This window comes from Pomacea canaliculata, linkage group LG5 (assembly GCF_003073045.1).
Source record: "Pomacea canaliculata isolate SZHN2017 linkage group LG5, ASM307304v1, whole genome shotgun sequence".
NCBI classification, from domain to species: Eukaryota; Metazoa; Mollusca; class Gastropoda; order Architaenioglossa; family Ampullariidae; genus Pomacea; species Pomacea canaliculata.
Window position 1 is genome coordinate 23,188,363 of NC_037594.1, and position 18,830 is coordinate 23,207,192.

Genomic DNA, 18,830 nt, shown 5'->3' on the forward strand with positions numbered 1-18,830 from the left:
TATACATAATCGACGGTACAAAAATATGAATCAAATTAATATTTTGTATTAGTCTACATTCTACGCAGCTACGACTAACACTCATCCCTATATTACTCATTTCATTCTCATATGGTTGAGAAATATTATAACTTTCACTTTTACGGGCTCTTTGATCACGTACTCTATCACTCACTTGATTAAGACAATAATTTGTTTTCGCGTGCTAGATAAATGTGCTTTTGAGTTATTTAAGCAGAAATTTTCCGGTTGTCAGATTTTGTTGCTGGGTTTTTTCCGCCTGTGATATATATATATAGCCGATGTGATATTTTGAGGCGAAGTGTTGCGATTTTACATTCTGGTAGCAAATCCAATCAAACTTTATTGTCTGTAGAAAGCATTGTCCAAGACATAGATTTTTCTTTGGCTCACAATTCCTACACACATACAAACATAATAATTAATACATACGAAAGTTGTTGCCTCATTTGTTCATCGAATCTGCTGCTGATTGCCAAACCTGTCCTTGTGTACGTCTGTGTGTGCCCTCACATGTACATGTTCGTGGTGTGTGTGTGTGTCAGGTTGTGAGACCGGTCAAAAGTTGCATGGACTGTTTTGGACATTTGGCACGAGAATGATTGCATCTCATTGTATAAGTCGCTGCCATGATTTGCTGAGAAAGAAGCGATAATGGAGTGGTGCAGGACTTCCCTTACATGCAGGACCAGCTCAAGATGGATGGACAGGGCTGAGTGGCGGGTCTGGCATGGTCTTCTGCCATGTCTATCCATGTGCTCTCCCCAGCAACCAAAACCAGTCAAGGGAGGAATGAATGAGAAAGTTTTCAACCAGATCGGTCAAGTCCTGGATTAACAACAACTTACTGATAGTGCTTTACGAGACGATGGACAAAGGCCACATCATCTTTAGTGCAGCGTTAAAAACATCCAAACATGAACAGAGTGCAACTTTCCAGAAAGAGTTGGATGGACCATAATCTGCTGTGCCCCATTTCCAGCAGACTGATGGCCATACACATTTCCACTTCTTGGCCGCTCAGACTCAGTGTGTGTGAGACCCTGTCCCTCAAAAGTAAAACTCTGCATAATGCACCAGGAGAAACATTAAAACAAGTTACCAGGCCTCACAATATTATCAATGTCTAAACCCCAACTAAATGCTGAAAACTATTAAACCACCAGCTTAATTATCCCTCTAAGTAGTGATGCTCAGAATAATTATGAACAGAAAATACAGTTTTATTTCAGACTACAGAAACAGTTGAACAGATCATCAACTGTTGCAATATGATAAAAAAAAACATTACATGCAGTCAGTGGGATTTTGTCCACTTTTGGCTTTAAGAAATCATAGACAAGAAGGGTGGTGACATGTATAAGATGCAGCATAGAAAAGAGAATGATCCAGTTTGTCAAGGCAGGCGAGTTGCTGGATCAACTAGGTGAGTTCTTAGGCATGCTTTTGACTGCAACTATCACTTAAGGGTGCCCGTCACCCACACTGTGACACATCTTGGAGAACATTACATACGAAAATCTACCTACATAAAAGTTCCAGATTGCATGAGCACTAGTAATTTTTATTGGGACTGCATCATCAGCAATGGTTAGGTTTTGCTTACAAGTATGGTGTGTTCTATTTCATCATTCTCATCTTACTTTATGGTTGTAAGACAGCTTTCTATCATTTAAAAAAAAAAAAAATATGCATTTGAGATTAAGGGACCAAGGAAACTGCTTCAGATTTTTCTCCTGGAAGACAAACCCTTAAACTATATAGGGTATGGTCACCTCTTTATATTTCTTGATTTTTGCTTTTAAATTAGTAAAAGGAATAATAGAGTAAATAGAATTTAAATTTACAGGTTTACTTATTAAATATTTACTATCTTATTTTATTGTTCTATCATAGCATGAAGGTAACAAAACACAAGTTTCTTCATTCCTGTAAATTTTATTTTCTCAACATTTCACATGGAAAATAGAAGCTTTTACAATATACCTCACCAGCAATTTCTTCATTATGATAGATGACATATGTTAATTTACAAATGGAGTAAATAATTATGGTACTTGGTAATTAACAATTACTGAAGGAAAACCTCAAAATAATGAATGGCAAAATCACATTCTTAGTGTAGAAGAATAAATCTATTTAAATAGTAATTTGTGACCATTCTGCAATAAAATGTTTAAACATATTTAAGGAGATGAATCCAAACCTATGACATAATAAATCCGCACCAAAAGAAAAAAATCACTTTATTAGTAAATCTGTATATCAAACTGTGAAGAATCCAGGAGCATATTACTCCAAGGGAATGACAGGTGCAAATACCCATTGCTCTATCTCCCTCTCTTACACATGCACACACCTGATTTCTCCATGATATCCTTAAAAATCGATAGCATGTACCCATTTGAATAAAAATTTGAAGTTAAACAATGAACAGATCAACACGTTAAAAATAAAACATACAGTAGTTCCTGAAATCTTAAAAAAAAAAATTAAACAAAAAGATTAGATTGAAAAAGTGTTGTTAATCCAAATTTCAGATTTATGCATATTTGAAACAGTAGAAGTAATTTGTGTCACTGACCAGGTTTCTAATTTGTGATAGTCATACATTTTAGGATGATTACATAAAGTTTCTGAAATCCAGACAAAGAAAGCAATTTAAGTATTTCAAAAAAAGAGGAGCTTTATTTGTAAAATAAATAAAGTGTGTGCTCTCAAACATGCAGCTACATACTCATAAATACAGCCACACAGATTTGTGCTCTTTAAGGAACATTTAAGGAGAAGAAATCACATGATTAATTTTTCCTTTTTTTTCCTTGTCTAAAAGAGCTTAAGAGGATTAAAGAATAGAGCTTACAAGTCACACTTCTATACCCCATTAATGATACAGGGGACTGTGTTTTATGGCATTGTACAATTGAGATTCTACTCTCGACATAGGCCTAAGCATTATTACTAGTACAAGCACCACACCACTTATGCTTGTTTCTAAAAATATTCATGGAAAAAAAAAAAACATTAATGTTTACAGCATTAAGTACATTAAATGGTTTTACTCTTACTATATAGTAAATAATCCAGCATATTAGGAGATGAATCAAAGGTAAAGGTATGAAGTTGGAACCATACAAATGAATCTTATGCACATAGTGTTCAGAATAACCTTAGGAAAATGATGTATAATGATTGGGTTTAGTTCATTGCAACAAAACCCCCAAGTATGAAAAATATCTCTGTTCTGTTTGCACAAAAAATTTGCAAACATCTACATTGTCATTTGAAGCTCAAAAGACAACCAAAACCTTAGAGCTAATCACATCACTTATAAATGACAATTCTTCATAAGCACTAGATTCAAAGCTTTCTCACTGGCTGTTTCCTTGACAGACTTCATCACCAATATTCAGCTGTTGTTTAAAAAAAAAAAGTTAAAAAAATATTAGCTTTGCAAGCCAAGAATAATAATTTCCGATATCCCTTTTAATCAAATGGTTCCGTGATATCTGCTCCAGACGATATTCATGATGATAAAGAAGGAGGGCAAAGAAATAAAAAGGAATTAAGCTCTGAAAAAAATGCATCAAATCACAAATTGACTATGCATGCCACTTAGCAGTTAACATTACTGTGCATCATATGCACAATTATTTAGACCAAAGATTAATGTGCCGACAGCCAAAATTTTCATGCAAAGCTTCATGTATCAAATATAAACCAGCGTAAACACTTCAATTAACAATAAACAAACTATACTTATAATGTGCTTTTAAAACAGAGTACACTGTACTTAGATTTATCTTTTTAATAAGCCACAGAAGACAAAGTTTTTTATTTCAATGAGCCACTATAAATCTAAATATGTGCAATGATAAATGTATAAAGAAATATATATCACAACATTAAAATTTGGGATCTTCAGTTATCTCTATAAATGCCAGGTCAGAAAAATATAGTCTAGATGTACACCTTAGTCTGAATGTCATTTTGAAGCCTTTCTGCATAGACAGAATAGTCTTTTTTTTTTTTTACACTTATTTCTCTATAAAGCACATAAACCAGCTTAATTTGCCCAAAACCATAAAATTAAATTAAAAAACATGAGAAAAATACAGTGAACTTTTTTTATCAACTGGGTAGATGTACCTGCATTTATGTTCATTAATTAACCCCCACAATCCTAAAGGACCTAATGCTTTACAAATTAATAGAGATGTTACATCTAAAGTTCTCATTGTCAATTCCACTACTTTAGCGTTTATGATGTATTTTCAGCTGCTGAGGAATAATTCCTTTTAAATGAAAAACAGAAAATACCTACTACATCCATTAAATCATAATTTTCTACTGTACATCCACTTTAGTGACCAAGGTTTTTTTAACTTATGACAAAAATCTGTATTTTGCAGTTCTCTTTTGATTCTGCTTTATGTTGCTTTACACCTATAAGCAGCTTCAACATTTAGTAACAAGCAAGAAGAGCTTTGTTTCTTTGGAACCAACTGTGCCAATGAATTATGCAAGCAAACAACTTTTGAAACATATTCTCAGGCAGTCACATGTAGACTGCATGTATAATGGCCAGAAATTGTGCAACCTATGCTGAACCTTTAACATCTGCAGGCAGCACAAAGAGTAACATCTTCCACTGAACAGAGATCATATAAATAAGAACCACCTCCAAGGCATGGGATGAAACCCTTCGGAAAGATTCGGGCAAATATACAATCACTGTATTTTGATCAAACACTTCTTGCAAAGGTGTCAATATTACTTTTTTTATACGACTAAGTACGCTGGTCCAAAACAAATTCAATGGCCATGAAGCTCCTTTTGTGCTGTAATTTCGGAATATGCAGGTGGCGGCACCGTCGCTTTATTCTGAGAAGCTGATGGCTGGCAGTAGGGAGGAGGATTAGCGTGAAGGCCTGATGAGCGCGATGCACCATGGGACATCAAAACTGGTCCTGTTGCACACTGTCATTTCAGAGAAATTATGCAAACTTTAATATGTCAATCAGGACTGAGATTGTACCTTCAATTATATTTTATAAATGTTGCTATCTAATATTATGAAAGTGACACATGAATAAGACAGTCTGTGCAGTAGAGAAATATTTCACAAGGGTACTGTATTATTGGCTTCTACTTAATTCAGCCTGCTTTATTCAAAAACCAGTGTTATAGTTTCATTATTTTTAATTTCTTGAAAGCTACACCAGTAACCTTCCCAAGCTGCTGTTCTGTGAAGCAACAATACTTATTTTTGAACAATTAAAAAGTCTGGTCAAAATGATAAAGTACACTGAAAAAATTGCCTTACTTGGAGCATCATCTTACTGTAAAAATATATTTTTAAGTATCTAAAATGTTCCTTAGATGTAAATCATAACAACAGAATTATACAGTTATTGAAATAATACATACTGTATGAACACATGCATGGTCCTGACTGAGTGGGGCATAATTGTAGCCACCAACAAGAAGAGAACTTCGTGCCCTTATGCGACAAAGCATGACACACACTGATAATAGAAACACAAAGAACAGCAGTCCACACCTGCAAAAAATTATGACAAAAAAACAACAATTGTTTCAGTAGGGGTTTTTTGGTCATTTGCAATCATTTTTTTTAATTCACACATTACATCATACTTCACTGTGTTACACAACAAACAATAATAAAAATATAGTAAGTATACATAAGGCCTTCTCTTCAGGAAAAATGGAGAAATTAGCCATTATTACTGTCATCATATAATTTATATAATGTCTTCTGAAAGAATACACGTTACATTAAAATGTACAAAATGTGATTATAGTTTTTCTATAATAATGGTTATCCGACATATTTCAAGACTTACCAGAAATACCAGAGATCCCAAACTTTATATGATTTACAACACAAGTTGTAACCACAACAATACTCTTCATCAGAACATCTGCACATTTTTAAGGCACTGTATTAATCAATTTTCTGTCTTCAATACAAAGCTTAATTACAATACCGGTAGCCGAATGCACCGGTATACTTCAGAAATCTTTACAATTATTTTGATTTGTATATTTTCTTTCTTCTGTTATTTGATCCATCCATCAACAAAGTAACATTTCATTTGTTTAATGTTTATACATGAAAAAAAAAGATGGTTCTTGAAGTTGGGCAGACATCGTGATTTTATGTATGTTATTCACAAAATCATTTACTAAATTAAGGAGCATTAGAAAACCACAATGACGCTGAATAGTAGTATACAACAACTCACTTGTCACTATCACAGTAGTATCCTTGTACCTGAAAAAGAAACTAAATCTATCAATGAATATTAAAATATTTTTAGAGAATGGAAACGTTATCGTTCTTCGTACAGCACGCGATCAAGCTCCGAAGTAGCTCAGTTTCATTGAAATTCACCGGAAACTAATATACAATAATATATACATTTAATTTAAGCGATAAGTTTAAAACAGTGTCAAACACTTTATCATTAAATTCCATAGATTCAATTTTTGGGGAAGAAACTTACAAAATCGACAACAAAGACTGTGATTGCTACCATCGACAATGTTTTGGCAGCCATTTTTATGACCTATGACCGACATATATTAACGTGTACTCTCCCCTCCTTTAAAAGTAATATGTTAGCAAAAGTGAATTTGTCTACTAAATATTTTTCATGAGATTATCATATGGTGTATTTTGTGCTTTTAGCCTATACATGCTTTGATTTTTTATGAATAAAAACTTTCTAGTGAAGTGTCATTATCGTTGGCAAATAAGTTAACGTCTCTTAAATTCATTTGCTAGAATAGCAACCCTGGTCATTTTGATTGGACGCGACATATCGATCATACGATAATGATGACATGGTTCTTTTCTCTCGTACGATGAGAGAGCATTATTTGCCACCCAATGCATTCAGGATTGTACGGGCTGGTTTTTTTTTAGATTTCATCCCGAGCGCATGTTTCTTTCCTTATTTCCCTTTTATCTTCTTTTACCCTTTCCAAGTGCATGTATATGGTCTTAATAGGAATCGACGTATACATTTTTATGAAATTTTCACCAGTTACTTATTTCCAGTGACAATGCAACATTAAATTATTTTCAGCAGTCCACAAATACTAGAATAATTATTTTTAAATTTAATGTTCTGCAGAAAGTAAAATGTTAAGACATATGTTATTGTGCAGACTTGATTCCACTTTTGCATGCAATAATTAGTTCCTTGGACTGCCAAACAGATTTTCACATTTCTGAAAATGACGTTCTCATGATAAAGGTTATATTGAGAATTAGAATGATGACAATTTATGTCGGTAGTGATCCTTAGCGATACAAGTACACATTATTTGAAGATTCCATCTCCCTCCTTGAAACTGCCAATTAAAAGATTTTGTTTACGTTCATTTTAGAAACAAAAGCAGATTTAGTGTCATCATTTTAAAAATTTAATATTCATAATTTGTATATAGTGCATATTGAATTAAAGAAGGGTATAAATTTATAAAATAAAGTGAAAAAAATCAATAACGAAATTCATGAAGACTAGACATTTTAAAATATGAGATGTGTGAGGGGCCCTAGAGTGTTCCAATTTCAAAGAGTGCACCTTTATACTTTAAATTATATGTATTAAAGACAGTCCTGAGACCTACGAAAAAATTAGTTTACTCTTTTTAGTACATTTTAAATAAAAGTGTGTTTTTAAAAAATGTTATATTTAATACTGCCAAATCCCTCAGTGCAAATATGGTTAGGTCACACATTTGTACTCCGATGGCTACGTCATATTGTGGGAATAAGATGGCCTGAAAAGATCTCCAACAGCAGCCTGTGGAAAAGAACTAACCAGAATGCCACTAGTCAAGACATCAAAACGTGCAAATGGGGCTGGATAGGACACACTCTGTACAAACCAGCTGACATCATTGCCAAGCAGGAACTTGACTGGAACCCTTAGGGAAAGAAGAGAGTTGGGAGACCAAAGCAGACTTGGAAAGGAACAGTCGAGAGCGAGGCAAAAGACATCGGAACCACCTGTGCCCAACTGAAGGGGGCACCCCAAAACCAGGTCCGCTGGCATGGTGTTGTTGGGGCCCTATGCTCCTCAAAGAAGCAACAAGGAATAAACTAAACTAAACACATTTCTACCGTAAAAATTCCTATAGTTTGTAACACTCTTTCATGTCTGTATCTTTCAACAACCAGATCCTTTCTTGGTCATTGCACATAATCATTGCTAGAGGCAATATTCACTGTTATTTGGTTGCTACACAAACTATTTACTCATGGTGTGCACATCAAATGACTTCTTTGCCATAAAAACAGTTTGGATTGAGGAAACCTGATAAAAAATGAATAATTCCAGCCTAGCTGTTGCTTATTTAATGTCATTAGAACAGAGGTTTTACTGGAGGACTAGAAAACTGCTGAGGAAGTAGTTTTACTTTTTATAAAAATGGGCAAAATAAAAGCCAGGTGATAACAGACCTTTGAGTTAAATGTATCATGTGTAAATATGAATGGTTTATTTTATTAGGCCTTTGTGGGCCCATTCAAACAGATTATCATGAACATGTTACAGGGAAAATATATACAGTGATACCTCGGTTCTCGAACGCCTTGACTTTCGACCAAATCGGTATTCGACCAGGAAATTCGAGAAAATTTTGTCTTGGAATCCGAACAAATATTTGGAACTTGAACATCCGAACGTCCGAGATGAGCCGAGTTGAGCCGAATGGCGTTCATTCGGCCCAGCGCGCCTTGCTTGCGTCATCAGTGTGAGTGCAGAGAGAGAGAGTCACGTTTTTGTGGAGAGAGTCATGAAATGTATGCAAAATGGGCAGAAATCGCAAATTTTGTTGAACAACATCACCCTGATAAAGTGGTAGCAAATAGAGCAGTTAACATTTTTAATGACAATGTTATGTCCACGTTCCGCAAAATTTTGCAAAGGAGAAAAAAACAGCAAACAATTGACAAATTCTTCCGTAAAGAAATCAGACAAGCAACTGCAGAGCAAGATTCTGATTCTCCTCAGAAAAAGATACAAAGAACAGAAACACCCGAAGAGCAGTTACCCTCTGTTTTTATTGAAGAGGACTCCCCTTCAAAACAATAACCATCCCCCTTCCCTCCTCCCTCCACATTCATTCCCTCCTGCTATAAAGTTTGGTACAGGTACAGTAAATGAAACACAATTTACTGTACTGTACTGTACAGTACATTTTATTTTTTTGGTTTTTTTGTTTTAATAAATACACTTTTATTTCTTATTTCTTGTTGAGACTCATGTTTTTCTACATATTATATACAAATTAGGCCAGTAAATAGGCATTTTCTGGGGCTTGGAACGAATTAAACCAGTTTCCATTATTTCCTATGGGTTTCATTGCTTCGGTTCTCGAACAATTTGGTTCTCGGCCGTCCTCCCGGAACGAATTATGTTCGAGAAGCGAGGTATCACTGTATATACCAAGCAATCACACTAAGATTGGCCCAACATCTATGTTTGCTGTCTGCTTCATTGGCTCCAATGTTCGTATTTCCTTGATTACAATATTGGTGAAAACTGGCCCAAGATTGGCATAAGTCTGGCCAAATCTTGGCAGTCCATAAGTGAAAATGTAACACCTATAGCTTGGTCCAAAGTATATAATATTGGGCCAATCCTGGCCCAAGCATGCACTGCCAAGATTCCAAGGACACCCCAGGTTTGAGCAATGTCAGCCCATGTTTTTTTTGGTATTAGGTCCCCATCATCCCTCTTCCCAAACCTTTACTTCCTGTAGCGCTTAAGGCTATCAAGCATGTATGTGCTCTGTAAAAAGCTGTACTTTAGTTGACAAGTTGGAACTAGAGTTACTAGACTAACATTAGCTGTTCACTTTTGGGTTGCTCTTTATGTGCAGAAACTTTATTAGAATTCATTTTTCACACTAGCAACCACACTATTCTTGCATCATTCACTTGCATGCACAACACAATAAATATAAATATTAACCATTTTATTTTCCAATGAACCACTAAGGGTGGGTTCAGCCTTTCATATTAACATATATACAACAAGCCTCCTAAAAAAATGTACAAGCGTATATAATGCAAACAAGTTGATATATCCAGCTGGTTCACCTTTCACTGCAGAATCTCAACTGCAGCTAAAGTTTCCTTCATTTTCTTGAAAGTCTTTTTCAAAAAATAGGCAACATTTACACTCTACTGCCTAGGACGAAATGTATACCTGTCAGGGACCTAGTCAGAGTACATAGGACTGAGTACGTGCGAGGGAGAAAGGGTGTGAATGATGGACGTTTCCTGAATGCGTGTCTTTTAGATGTTAAAGAAAACAAAGAGAGATCGAGTGACTGGAAAGGGAGAGATGAGTCAGCGATGCGAGATTGGGGGAAAGAGCAATTAAGGAGGTGAAATTGGATGTTTATACTTGTGGGAAGGAGGTATTGTGTTGTTTGGTTGTTTTTTGTTTTTTTTTCTTTAAAGTGAGAAGTCACTGCCGAGACAGTGTACTTTAGGAAGGAGAAGGGATACGGAGATTGGTGTGGACGCATCATTCGCAGTAGCGAGCCATTGCTAAGACAGTGAGCTTTAATAGTGTGTAGTAGAGACAGTGGATTTTTGTGACTGTGTTAGAAGAACATTACAGTCTGTTTTAATAGTGTGTAAGGAGTGCAGTGCACTTCGTCAATGTGTTAGTAGAAAAGAAGAGCCATTGTGTTAGCGACTGTGTGTTTTGATTAGTAAACACAGACTCATACATCAGGCAAATCATTGTTTTATTGGAGAGAAAGAACGCGCAATTGTCTGACCCCGCTGGTGTGTTCGGAAGAGTGTGAACGAGACACTATACGAGGTACGTGTCGCGACAATACCATGACAAGCTTTGAAAGGGTCGTCAACCGATCAAATAAATAATTCAATTCAATACTTATTTTCCTTTCCTCATAAGCAAGATATCAATATTCGGCTTGTACTCCGTGCTTACATGTAAGGTCTATGTGTGCATTCCACCCAAGTTTTGAGTGCGACGTGTATGTAAGCTAGTGTTCACTGTAGTATTATTACTTTATTTTCCAGTTGCTATGTATACTTTGTTTCTTACACTCTGAATCTGGAAAATGTTAAGTCATGTCCTAACCCTGACAGTATGTTCAGTTGGAAACTGTTTCACTTCAACTTTCTAAAAGCCAACACCAAGTACTCCGCTTTCAAAGACATTTTATTGCTCGTTTTATTGCCTGTGAACTCCGCTTTACCTCGGGGCCAGGGTAGCAATTAGGGAAAACTGACCGCTTGTGTAAGTCAGCAACGTGTACTCCTACCTTTCCTTTCACGGGCAACAATACCATCGGCCAGTGCCCTACTTCCCACGCTGAGACACGGCGAGTGATGAGACAGGGTGGCGGCTGCGTCTTCCTAGAAAGGTGTAGTATTCGTATTTTTTGAGCATCTCGGGGTTTTTGTATGCTGTCTTTTCCTTTAGTTCTTTCAAAATTATGGAAAACTACTGTCTTCTCTTTGTGATATTTTATTTGTTGTGCTATTGATCTTTAAATTTTGTGCAAGTGACATACTGTATATGTTGGCTGTGTGGGGATGTCTCGTGTATAGTTGGTGTACGTAAAGTTCTGTAGGCACACGTAGAGCATCATATAGCTACCGAATGGAATTGTATATATAAAATGAATTGGAGACCAACTTCTGAATGTACAATAAATGAAATTCTTTGGTTTTTACCCAGTTTTTTCTCTTTAGCTATAGAACGCATTCCATAAGTGTAGAATGTAATGTATAGCTAAAATGCATTACTCTACTTATAGAATGGAATAATATAAATATAGAATGCATTATATACGTTTAAAATAAATTGTATAGCGATACAGGAAAAATTCCCATCCAATGCAGCTGACAAAGTGCGCGTGTCGCTGTCTTCATTGAACGTACGTCATCGTACGTGTTGGTTGGGGTAGAGCAGGTGTCTGGCGAAGTTGTTGTCGACTAAGTTGGTCGCACAGGCTCACCTAATCTTGATCAGCATCTTAAACTTCGAGGGTTGTCAAGTGTATACTTGGTGCATTTGAAATTCTGATCAATTTCAGTCAGTGAGTGTGCGACTGTTTTTATAAAGCTTTGTAATGCTGCTTTATTCGCCTACGGCCATACCACGTTGAACACACCGGTTCTCGTCCGATCACCGAAGTTAAGCAACGTCGGGCCCGGTTAGTACTTGGATGGGTGACCGCCTGGGAACACCGGGTGCTGTAGGCAAACCTTTTGCTTTTCTTCCGTTGATTTCTACTGATTTCATCTATTCATAGTTTTCTGTCTATTTTTCAGAGGCGGCCTTAGCAGCAGTACGCGGTGCCCTGCTGTTTGGTCCTACGCGAGGGCCGAGAGCCGTAAGTGTAGGCTGCACACCGTACCACAAGAATCTCCTATCGCGGGCCTCCATTACTAGTTAGCAGGCTAGTTAGCAGTCGTCACCCTGCATCGTTCACCAAAGAGGTTCATAGTTTGACATTGATTATGATTACTCTCCAGGAGGAGAGTGGGCCGATCCTGGAGGTACTGCAATACCAGGCCGACCCGTGACAGAGGTGGAGCAAGCCCCTAACACTCCGTCATGTTTCAAAAATCAGTTTAATATCGAAGTCCCCCAATGGAGGACGTATCAGATATTAAGCTGATAAGAACAGATACTACACTTTGATCTTAGCCAAAAGGCCGAGAAGCGATAACCAGAATGTGCCAGACATTCATGACAGTATCGTCTGGCTTTCCGTCACATTCGGGTTTGGCAAACTAGCATGCCATTTAAGCAGCTTTCAATGTAGAAAGTCGCCATGCTTTTAAGAAATTGCATGAAATTCTGACTGCAAATACTATCTTCAAAGATTTACCGTATTTCTGCAGCTACGTTGTCACTATGAAATAGCGGAGCAACGTTCAGGGGTTAAAACTGCAGCTGTCTTCTCCGAGCGACACAAGGGAAACAACACGAGTGAGTGAGTCCCTCGCTAGCTTTGCAACAAACTATGAATGGATATAGCGATAGTATTAGTTCGTGACAAAGTGCGCCGGTTGCCGTCTCCATTGAGCTTACGTCATCGTACGTGTTGGTCGGGGGGTAGAGCAGGTGTCTGGCGAAGTTGCTGTCGACTACGTTGGTCGTACTGGCTCACCTAACCTTGATCAGCATCTTAAGCTGTGGCGGTTGTCTCCTGTATACTTGTAAATTCTGATCCTTCGCTGCTATAGTCTCTGTCAGTGAGTGTGCGGCTGTTTTATAAAGCTTTGTAATGCTGCTTTCCTCGCCTACGGCCATACCACGTTGAACACACCGGTTCTCGTCCGATCACCGAAGTTAAGCAACGTCGGGCCCGGTTAGTACTTGGATGGGTGACCGCCTGGGAACACCGGGTGCTGTAGGCAAACCTTTTGCTTTTTCTTATTTTTTTTTTTTTAATTTTTTCATTTTTTTTTTTCATTCATTGCATAGTTTTCTTGTGAAGTGTCGTGAACTTTTACACCTTACCCCCCATCTTCATTTCCAATCATTTTTCGGGTGCTGTAGGCAAACCGTTTTCTTATTATCTTCCTCCTTTCTGTAATATTTAGTCCCATATAGGACTAACAGAGTTTCTCAACTCTTATGTGGCGGTAAAGAAAAAAAAAGTTTAAAGGGGGGGGGGGTTGTGCTTTTTTTTTTCATTTCAAGTGAATTTGTGATAGTGCTATCTATTTCTTGGTCTATTTAAAGCAATAAAAGTAGACAAAATATATTGGACAATTTCGATCAATATTTCCAAAATGTTGCCAGATTTGACCCGCATCGATGGAGAACACGTGGACTTTTATTGAGCGAAAGGCACACCAGAATAATCTAAATACGCTACCAGCCACTACCAGGTGTATATTTCTGTGTGAGAGAGAGAGAGTGGGGGGAACTTAAATTATTTTGCACTGTAGGTTGGGCGTGTCGTTTAATTTATGATTATATTTAGTCTCTGTCAGTGAGTGTGCGGCTGTTTTATAAAGCTTTGTAATGCTGCTTTCCTCGCCTACGGCCATACCACGTTGAACACACCGGTTCTCGTCCGATCACCGAAGTTAAGCAACGTCGGGCCCGGTTAGTACTTGGATGGGTGACGCCTGGGAACACGGGTGCTGTAGGCAAACCTTTTGCTTTTCTTCCGTTGATTTCTACTGATTTCATCTATTCATAGTTTCTGTCTATTTTTCAGAGGCGGCCTTAGCAGCAGTACGCGGTGCCCTGCTGTTTGTCCTATGCGAGGGCCGAGAGCCGTAAGTGTAGGCTGCATACCGTACCACAAGAATCTCCTATCGCGGCCTCCATTACGATCTGTATGTAAGCATAATTATTGTCATAAACCATATTTTAGTTTTTTGGTTTGGTTTTTGGTTTTGTGTGTGTGTGTTTTTTGTTGTTTTTTTTTTTTTATTAAATATATGACTTTTAGGCTTGTACAACCTCAATTTTAGTTACAGGTTAATCCAAGTTCGCATCTTCTTGTAGTGTGTTTGGAATGGATGGGTTCTCTATCTCGCTAGCTTCAAGTACTGTCTTAAAATGACCATACCACTGTTCAGCCTCTATTGTGCTTCTCTCCAAACATTTTTTTTTTTACACGATATATTCTTTATACGTCATAGGCTAACAACTCGTGTGATCATCGATGGTGGCTGAGCCCACCTGCTGAATGTCTAACAGAGTTTTTATTATTTATTTATTTATCTATTTTAGAAAAGGGGATAGACTGTTGCCGGTCAGCACTTCACTTTCCATGCAGAGAAACACGGCGAGTGCCGACACACTACGTGCAGAGGAGGAGTGGAGGGTACGTTTTCCTAGAAAGGTGTAGTATTCGTATTTTTGTGCATCTGAGGATGTTTGTATGCTGACTTTTTCCTTTTCTTTTTCTTTAAAATATATGGATAATTAATGCGTAATGTTTGTGGTTATAGGCGCAGTCTGCTGCGCCGTTGAGTGTTTGGGCCTGGCGTACTAGCCACGTACTAATGGGCCTGGCAGATGCCATGAAATATTTGAAGAGTTTATGCTTTGTTTTGTTGTGAGTTGTTCCGTTTTTATTGGTATTTGATTGGAGCATGTGTGTGGCCCAGGAAAGTTGAGGTCGCTCGTGCCCACAGACAGCGTCATTTAGAGTAGTATAACGTCTGTCCCGAAGTGGAGGCTTCAGCTGTGTTTTGTTTGTGATTGAAGAGAATTTGTAAGTGTGGAAGAACATTGCAGATGTATAGATTTACGGAATATCAGTTGCCAGTTCCTGTTGTTACAGTGTATATAGTGCCGAAGTTGATCATCAAGAAATCAACTTTTTCTCTGTGGAAGGAAGTCAAGCCTCACTGTATGGGTGGTGACAGGCTAGTTAGCAGTCGTCACCCTGCATCGTTCACCAAAGAGGTTCATAGTTTGACATTGATTATGATTACTCTCCAGGAGGAGAGTGGGCCGATCCTGGAGGTACTGCAATACCAGGCCGACCCGTGACAGAGGTGGAGCAAGCCCCTAACACTCCGTCATGTTTCAAAAATCAGTTTAATATCGAAGTCCCCCAATGGAGGACGTATCAGATATTAAGCTGATAAGAACAGATACTACACTTTGATCTTAGCCAAAAGGCCGAGAAGCGATAACCAGAATGTGCCAGACATTCATGACAGTATCGTCTGGCTTTCCGTCACATTCGGGTTTGGCAAACTAGCATGCCATTTAAGCAGCTTTCAATGTAGAAAGTCGCCATGCTTTTAAGAAATTGCATGAAATTCTGACTGCAAATACTATCTTCAAAGATTTACCGTATTTCTGCAGCTACGTTGTCACTATGAAATAGCGGAGCAACGTTCAGGGGTTAAAACTGCAGCTGTCTTCTCCGAGCGACACAAGGGAAACAACACGAGTGAGTGAGTGAGTCCCTCGCTAGCTTTGCAACATACTATGAACGGATATAGCGATAGTATTAGTTCGTGACAAAGTGCGCCGGTTGCCGTCTCCATTGAGCTTACGTCGTCGTACGTGTTGGTCGGGGGGTAGAGCAGGTGTCTGGCGAAGTTGCTGTCGACTACGTTGGTCGTACTGGCTCACCTAACCTTGATCAGCATCTTAAGCTGTGGGGGTTGTCTCCTGTATACTTGTAAATTCTGATCCTTCGCTGCTATAGTCTCTGTCAGTGAGTGTGCGGCTGTTTTATATAAAGCTTTGCAATGCTGCTTTCCTCGCCTACGGCCATACCACGTTGAACACACCGGTTCTCGTCCGATCACCGAAGTTAAGCAACGTCGGGCCCGGTTAGTACTTGGATGGGTGACCGCCTGGGAACACCGGGTGTTGTAGACAAACATTTTGCTTTTCTTCCGTTGATTTCTACTGATTTCATCTATTCATAGTTTTCTGTATATTTTTCAGAGGCGGCCTTAGCAGCAGTACGCGGTGCCCGGCTGTTTGGTCCTACGCGAGGGCCGAGAGCCGTAAGTGTAGGCTGCACACCGTACCACAAGAATCTCCTATCGCGGGCCTCCATTACGATTTGTATGTAAGCATAATTATTGTCATAAACCATATTTTAGTTTTTTGGTTTGGTTTTTGGTTTTGTGTGTGTGTGTGTGTGTGTGTGTGTGTTTTTTTATATTAAATATATGACTTTTAGGCTTGTACAACCTCAATTTTAGTTACAGGTTAATCCAAGTTCGCATCTTCTTGTAGTGTGTTTGGAATGGATGGGTTCTCTATCTCGCTAGCTTCAAGTACTGTCTTAAAATGACCATACCACTGTTCAGCCTCTATTGTGCTTCTCTCCAAATATTTTTTTACACGATATATTCTTTATACGTCATAGGCTAACAACTCGTGTGATCATCGATGGTGGCTGAGCCCACCTGCTGAATGTCTAACAGAGTTTTTATTATTTATTTATTTATTTACTTATTTATTTATCTATTTTAGAAAAGGGGATAGACTGTTGCCGGTCAGCGCTTCACTTTCCATGCAGAGAAACACGGCGAGTGCCGACACACTAAGTGCAGAGGAGGAGTGGAGGGTACGTTTTCCTAGAAAGGTGTAGTATTCGTATTTTTGTGCATCTGAGGATGTTTGTATGCTGACTTTTTCCTTTTCTTTTCTTTAAAATATATGGATAATTAATGCGTAATGTTTGTGGTTGTAGGCGCAGTCTGCTGCGCCGTTGAGTGTTTGGGCCTGGCGTACTAGCCACGTACTAATGGGCCTGGCAGATGCCATGAAATATTTGAAGAGTTTATGCTTTGTTTTGTTGTGAGTTGTTCCGTTTTTATTGGTATTTGATTGGAGCATGTGTGTGGCCCAGGAAAGTTGAGGTCGCTCGTGCCCACAGACAGCGTCATTTAGAGTAGTATAACGTCTGTCCCGAAGTGGAGACTTCAGCTGTGTTTTGTTTGTGATTGAAGAGAATTTGTAAGTGTGGAAGAACATTGCAGATGTTTAGATTTACGGAATATCAGTTGCCAGTTCCTGTTGTTACAGTGTATATAGTGCCGAAGTTGATCATCAAGAAATCAACTTTTTCTCTGTGGAAGGAAGTCAAGCCTCACTGTATGGGTGGTGACAGGCTAGTTAGCAGTCGTCACCCTGCATCGTTCACCAAAGAGGTTCATAGTTTGACATTGATTATGATTACTCTCCAGGAGGAGAGTGGGCCGATCCTGGAGGTACTGCAATACCAGGCCGACCCGTGACAGAGGTGGAGCAAGCCCCTAACACTCCGTCATGTTTCAAAAATCAGTTTAATATCGAAGTCCCCCAATGGAGGACGTATCAGATATTAAGCTGATAAGAACAGATACTACACTTTGATCTTAGCCAAAAGGCCGAGAAGCGATAACAAGAATGTGCCAGACATTCATGACAGTATCGTCTGGCTTTCCGTCATATTCGGGTTCTGCAAATAAGCATGCCATTTAAGTAGCTTTCAATGTAAAAAATCGCCACGCTTTTAAGAATTTGCATGAAATTCTGACTGCAAATATTATTTTCAAAGATTTACCGTATTTCTACAGCTACGTTGTCACTAAGAAATAGCGGAGCAACGCTCAGGGGTTAAAACGGTAGCTATCTTCTCCGAGTGTGCGCAAGGGAAACAACTCGAGTGAGTCCCTCACTAGCTTTCCAACAACTATGGACGGATATAGGTATATTCGTGACAAAGTGCGGGGTGTCTGGCGAAGTTGTTGTCGACTACGTCAGTCGTACCGGCTCACATCACCCTGATCAGTATCTTAAGCTCTGGGGGTTGTCTAAGTGCACGTGAAATCCTGATTCTTCGCTATAGTATCTGTCAGTGAGAGTGCGGTTGTTTTATAAAGCTTTCTAATAAATCGTTCTCTGCCTACGGCCATACCACGTTGAACACACCGGTTCTCGTCCGATCACCGAAGTTAAGCAACGTCGGGCCTGGTTAGTACTTGGATGGGTGACCGCCTGGGAACACCGGGTGCTGTAGACAAACCTTTTGCTTTTCTTTCTTTCATTTCATAGTTTTCTTGTCAAGTGTCGTGAACATGTTTTCATTTCCAAGCTTTTTTCGGGTGTTGTAGGCAAACCGTTTTCTTATTCTCTTCCTCCTTTCTGTAATATTTAGCTGGCTTTTTCAATCACTTTAATGAGGTGAGCTGATATCGATATTACTGATGTTAAATACCACAGTTTAGACAGGACTGCGGTACGTGTTTATGATCTTAGGTTGGCTTATATGTATATAAGCGCTCTCTA

At 38.5% G+C, this 18,830-nt stretch overlaps 1 protein-coding gene, 1 long non-coding RNA gene and 8 other non-coding genes across 10 annotated transcripts; 6 read left to right on the plus strand and 4 right to left on the minus strand.

Moving 5' to 3' along the window:
* Positions 1 to 1,939: 1,939 nt before the first annotated feature.
* Positions 1,940 to 6,625, minus strand: LOC112564676 (vesicular, overexpressed in cancer, prosurvival protein 1-like). Its single transcript, XM_025239658.1, has 5 exons — positions 6,552 to 6,625; positions 6,291 to 6,319; positions 5,889 to 5,966; positions 5,452 to 5,584; positions 1,940 to 5,001 (listed from the first exon to the last, which is right to left on the minus strand). The coding sequence occupies exons 1-5, from the start codon at positions 6,603 to 6,605 to the stop codon at positions 4,837 to 4,839; spliced, it is 459 nt and encodes a 152-aa protein (XP_025095443.1). The 5' UTR covers positions 6,606 to 6,625; the 3' UTR covers positions 1,940 to 4,836.
* Positions 6,626 to 9,957: 3,332 nt separating this feature from the next.
* Positions 9,958 to 13,074, plus strand: LOC112563628. The gene is made up of 2 exons (XR_003099086.1): positions 9,958 to 11,469; positions 12,383 to 13,074. It is a non-coding gene; the product is annotated as an uncharacterized LOC112563628 (long non-coding RNA).
* Positions 12,195 to 12,313, plus strand: LOC112565461. Its single transcript, XR_003099410.1, has one exon. It is a non-coding gene; the product is annotated as a 5S ribosomal RNA (ribosomal RNA).
* LOC112565467 lies at positions 12,589 to 12,781 on the minus strand. The gene has a single exon (XR_003099416.1). It is a non-coding gene; the product is annotated as a U2 spliceosomal RNA (small nuclear RNA).
* A 284-nt stretch (positions 13,075 to 13,358) lies between the features above and the next one.
* Positions 13,359 to 13,477, plus strand: LOC112565471. Its single transcript, XR_003099420.1, has one exon. It is a non-coding gene; the product is annotated as a 5S ribosomal RNA (ribosomal RNA).
* Positions 13,478 to 14,104: 627 nt separating this feature from the next.
* On the plus strand, positions 14,105 to 14,221 carry LOC112565464. Its single transcript, XR_003099413.1, has one exon. It is a non-coding gene; the product is annotated as a 5S ribosomal RNA (ribosomal RNA).
* Positions 14,222 to 15,529: 1,308 nt separating this feature from the next.
* Positions 15,530 to 15,722, minus strand: LOC112565468. Its single transcript, XR_003099417.1, has one exon. It is a non-coding gene; the product is annotated as a U2 spliceosomal RNA (small nuclear RNA).
* A 583-nt stretch (positions 15,723 to 16,305) lies between these two features.
* On the plus strand, positions 16,306 to 16,424 carry LOC112565463. Its single transcript, XR_003099412.1, has one exon. It is a non-coding gene; the product is annotated as a 5S ribosomal RNA (ribosomal RNA).
* Positions 16,425 to 17,748: 1,324 nt separating this feature from the next.
* LOC112565469 lies at positions 17,749 to 17,941 on the minus strand. The gene has a single exon (XR_003099418.1). It is a non-coding gene; the product is annotated as a U2 spliceosomal RNA (small nuclear RNA).
* A 504-nt stretch (positions 17,942 to 18,445) lies between these two features.
* Positions 18,446 to 18,564, plus strand: LOC112565462. Its single transcript, XR_003099411.1, has one exon. It is a non-coding gene; the product is annotated as a 5S ribosomal RNA (ribosomal RNA).
* Positions 18,565 to 18,830: the final 266 nt, after the last annotated feature.